At 33.4% G+C, this 3,609-nt stretch overlaps 1 protein-coding gene across 1 annotated transcript; it reads left to right on the top strand.

Annotated features, from left to right (window-relative positions):
- Window positions 1–206: 206 nt before the first annotated feature.
- Window positions 207–3,405, top strand: LOC130949899 (uncharacterized). The gene is made up of 11 exons (XM_057878502.1): window positions 207–356; window positions 693–804; window positions 933–1,035; window positions 1,143–1,264; window positions 1,555–1,718; window positions 1,949–2,091; window positions 2,210–2,339; window positions 2,457–2,645; window positions 2,766–2,936; window positions 3,024–3,125; window positions 3,247–3,405. Exons 1-11 carry the CDS (start codon window positions 207–209, stop codon window positions 3,403–3,405), a joined length of 1,545 nt encoding a protein of 514 aa, XP_057734485.1.
- Window positions 3,406–3,609: the final 204 nt, after the last annotated feature.

A 3,609-nucleotide genomic window follows, 5' to 3' on the forward strand; every position in this document is an offset into this window, starting at 1 on the left:
TGCTTCTTTTTTTCCCTCCTAAAATAAGGGTTCTATGGATTTCAAAATTCAAATTACTCAATTGATTTGTGTTTATAAATAAAGGCAGAACCCATTGATCATGATAGATTTTTCTCACATTCATGTTGCTGTTGTATATGTTTCTTAGTTTCTGTTTGATTTACTGAAATCTGTTCCCTCTTTCATCCCTTTAATTGCATTTCAATATGACAACAGTTATGGATATGGTTAATAAGATTAATCCTGAGAAGGAAGTATGGAACCTCAAAGTTAGGGTGATTAGGCTTTGGACTGTTTCAACTTTCACTGGTCAGCTTCTCCCAAATTTCATGGAGATGATTTTGGTTGATGAATCTGTGAGTTATAGTGGTCTAAATCTATTAAAATTTTTTGACTGTTTGTTTTTTGTATTTAGATGTGTTTCTCCTTGCCTTTTTTATATCGAGGTCTGAAATTTTGTGTCATTTAAATTTGTTTTTCTCTGTATTTGATTTATCATTTATCATATTTTTAGTATAATTTATGTTGATTGGTTGGGGTGCAAGATACAAGCTACTGTTCGGAAGACTATGATTTACAGGTTCAAACAACATCTCTCCGAGGGTCGAGTATATGTAATGAAGCTCTTCTCTGTTGTGCCAAACCAAGAATCTTATAGGGCCACTAGACATTAGTTTAAGTTGATTTTCTAGTTCAGGACCACTATTAGGGATGCTATCTGCAATTTTATTCCAAAATCTGCTCTTATAATCTCTCCATTCACTGAACTTTTGGAAACCAAAGAGGATTCCGATTTCTTAGTTGGTATGTTGTGCTATTTGCTTATACTTTTTTTTGTCTAAAATGATTGCAGTCTTGTTTCTTTGTGATTTGTAGAATGTTACTTTGTTGTCATTATTTTCTAATAGTTTTTTTTTTAATATTTATTTGAGATGTGGTGGGTCTGTTGGTCTCTGTGTCGGAAAAGAAAGAATATGGTAAAGATAGAAAGAAGATGAAGATGGCTGTGAAGGAACTTGCTGAAAATGAGTTAACGTTCTTTAATTTCTACCTCTTCCTCTTATTGAGATTCTTTTTTGTTTTCGGTGTGTTTGTATAGTCAAGTTTCTAATAGTGTAGGTGATTTTGTTGGTTGTTTTCAGTCACAGGATTCGGTATGCCTTATTTAGTGAATATGTTGACGAACTTAATCGATTTCTATCTTCTAGGTATGCTGAACAGCTAGTTGTGGTATTACAGCTTGCCAAAGTTAAGGTTTTTAGAGGTTTGTATCATGTAAATTTTTATTTCAAGTGTGTCAGTTATCCAAGTTCACTTGGTTTTACCATTATATTCCTGTAACCAATATGTATATATATATATATATATATATATATATATATATATATATATATATATTAGGTAGAGTTGGACTTCAGAATGTTTTGTTTGCATCAAAATTTGGATTTAATATTGACATCCCAGAGGTGGCAGCTTTTCGAAAAAGGTATTTTTGTACATGTAGTTTCTGTTGTGTTTTTTGTTGTTGTTGCTATCATTTTTTACTTATTTAAGTTGGTGTTGTATTTGTTAAGAGTTCTATTCCACATGGAGTTGGTGCATCCCAACCCATTGGTATTGTTAGATCTGGAAAAAATATTGGAATAGAAGAAGATTTTTTGAAGCTCACACCTAGGTGTACTGTGAAGTCGCTTGATGATAACAACCGAGTTGAACCAGTTTAATTTTTTTTATCATGTTTACTCTTGATAATTTGTGTTAAATTTTCTTTTTCTATTCGTTAGTAAATATTGCTTTGTTCTGTAACCATGTTAATGCTTTTGTCCTCCTTTGTACTTGAAAATACTATGCTGTTAGTATTTATTTTAGTTTTTTAGTTTTAGTTTGTATTACAACTATCTTTGGTTATAATGTCTTAACATTTATAGACATGGTCTTATATTTTTAGGCTGAAACTTTTATTGTACTAGCGAAGATAGCTAAAATAGTTGAGGATGGTCCTTGGTGGTACTCTGCTTGTTTGTGTGACAGAGGTGTTCAGATAGAATCTAGGATTTACTTTGTCAATTTTGCAACATCCATGTTACAAATGTGACTCCTAGGTATAAATATTTTACAATACTTCCTTTGTGCTTTGTTAAATAGTGAATTATTTCTGCGTAGTTGTTAACCTTAGGCCAGTATTTATGTGCATCTTAAAAAAATCCAGGTTTAAAGTGAAGGTATTAGTTAAGGATTCCACTTGTGTTTCTATTTTTGTCCTCTTTGATCGTGAGGCAAGTTACCTACTGAATAAGACTTATGCGCAGCTGTTTGAACAACATCTTAAAGATGTTGATGTAAGTCACTCGAATGCTATATTCTTTTTATGTGCTGATTTTATTGTTAAAGAGTTTTCTTATCCTTCGGTTTCTACCGGTTCATTTTTTCTGTTGTCTGTTTTATATCGTTCGTAGGTTGTGTTTGGCACACAGTCTCTTCTTATATTCCAAGAAATTGTTGGAAAAATTATGATGTTCAAGGTTCTTAGTTGGCTTGTTGGGATGGAGAAATTCAAAGGGTCTTATCTAGTGAGGCGTGTTTGTGATGATGCTGCAATACTTAAAATGTTTGAGCTCTCTGGTTCAGATTTGAGTCCTGAAAAGGTATAAAACAGAATTCGCACCTATTGTTTCATTTTAATAAATTTTTTCTTTATTTTTTTATTTTTTGGTTTTTTCACCTTTATTCATGTCTTATATCGGATGTGCTTTGTATTATCCAAGGCTGGGTTTGTACCAAAAGGAGAGGGATCATTTGGGAAACCCTCTAAGGTTACCGAATCACTGAATTTGGGATTGACTCCTTCCAACTGCTCTAAGCTCTTTGCTAGTTCGCCTAAATGTACCCAACCAAAATCAAGTGTTGTTGACTTGGGAGTTGATGAAGATGCTACGGTTTCATGCTTGCAGTTTCTTCTATTATTTTTCACCCTTTTTTTAGTTGTGTTTAAATTGAACCTAATATGTTGTGTCATTTAATAGTATCTTCTCCTTAAAAGAAAGTTTGCTGATGCTGTGGTGGATAAGTTAAATGAAGTGGATAGTTCTCAAAATTCATGTGATGAAGTTGAAGAAAGTGAAGAGGTGAGTAGTGTTGCCATTTTTTTTGACAAGGCACTTAATTTTCTGATCAAGTTCCTTTGTCTAGAACTTATTAATTATCCCTCTAATTAGGTTTATATTTTCATGCAATTGTTTACACTAGGAGTATGTGGTTGGCCTTAATCGAGGCTCTCTTGATTCTGAGAAAGATGTGAAGCCTTCGTTGAAGAGGTTGAGAAGATCCTTGAGGCTGCAATTTGATGAAGCTGAGGAGTCTCGTGGCTCGGGAAATGATGGCTCCTCTAGACATAGGGTTAATTGAGGTGGCTGCCCATGGCAGTTAACTAGAGCTACTGATTAGGACTAATCTAGGGCATTAGGTATTTTGATTGTGTCCATGTAATAGCATTTGATGCATTAGATTGTAGTGGATGAGAATATGTGTGTGTTGTCATGTTTTGTATAAGTTGTTTGGATTATTTTTTGGGCATCTTTCTTATGTAATAGATTAAGTGCTAGGGTGCGG

Source organism: Arachis stenosperma, chromosome 9, assembly GCF_014773155.1.
Source record: "Arachis stenosperma cultivar V10309 chromosome 9, arast.V10309.gnm1.PFL2, whole genome shotgun sequence".
NCBI classification, from domain to species: domain Eukaryota; kingdom Viridiplantae; phylum Streptophyta; class Magnoliopsida; order Fabales; family Fabaceae; genus Arachis; species Arachis stenosperma.

What these genes read in the sequence shown, in the direction of transcription:
- LOC130949899 (XM_057878502.1), top strand. Translation starts at nt 207, where the DNA reads ATGACAACAGTTATGGATATGGTTAATAAGATTAATCCTGAGAAGGAA. An exon ending in TGATTTTGGTTGATGAATCT is followed by an intron (nt 357 to 692) that starts GTGAGTTATAGT and finishes TTGATTTTCTAG; the next exon opens with TTCAGGACCACTATTAGGGA. An exon ending in CTTGCTGAAAATGAGTTAAC is followed by an intron (nt 1,036 to 1,142) that starts GTTCTTTAATTT and finishes GGTTGTTTTCAG; the next exon opens with TCACAGGATTCGGTATGCCT.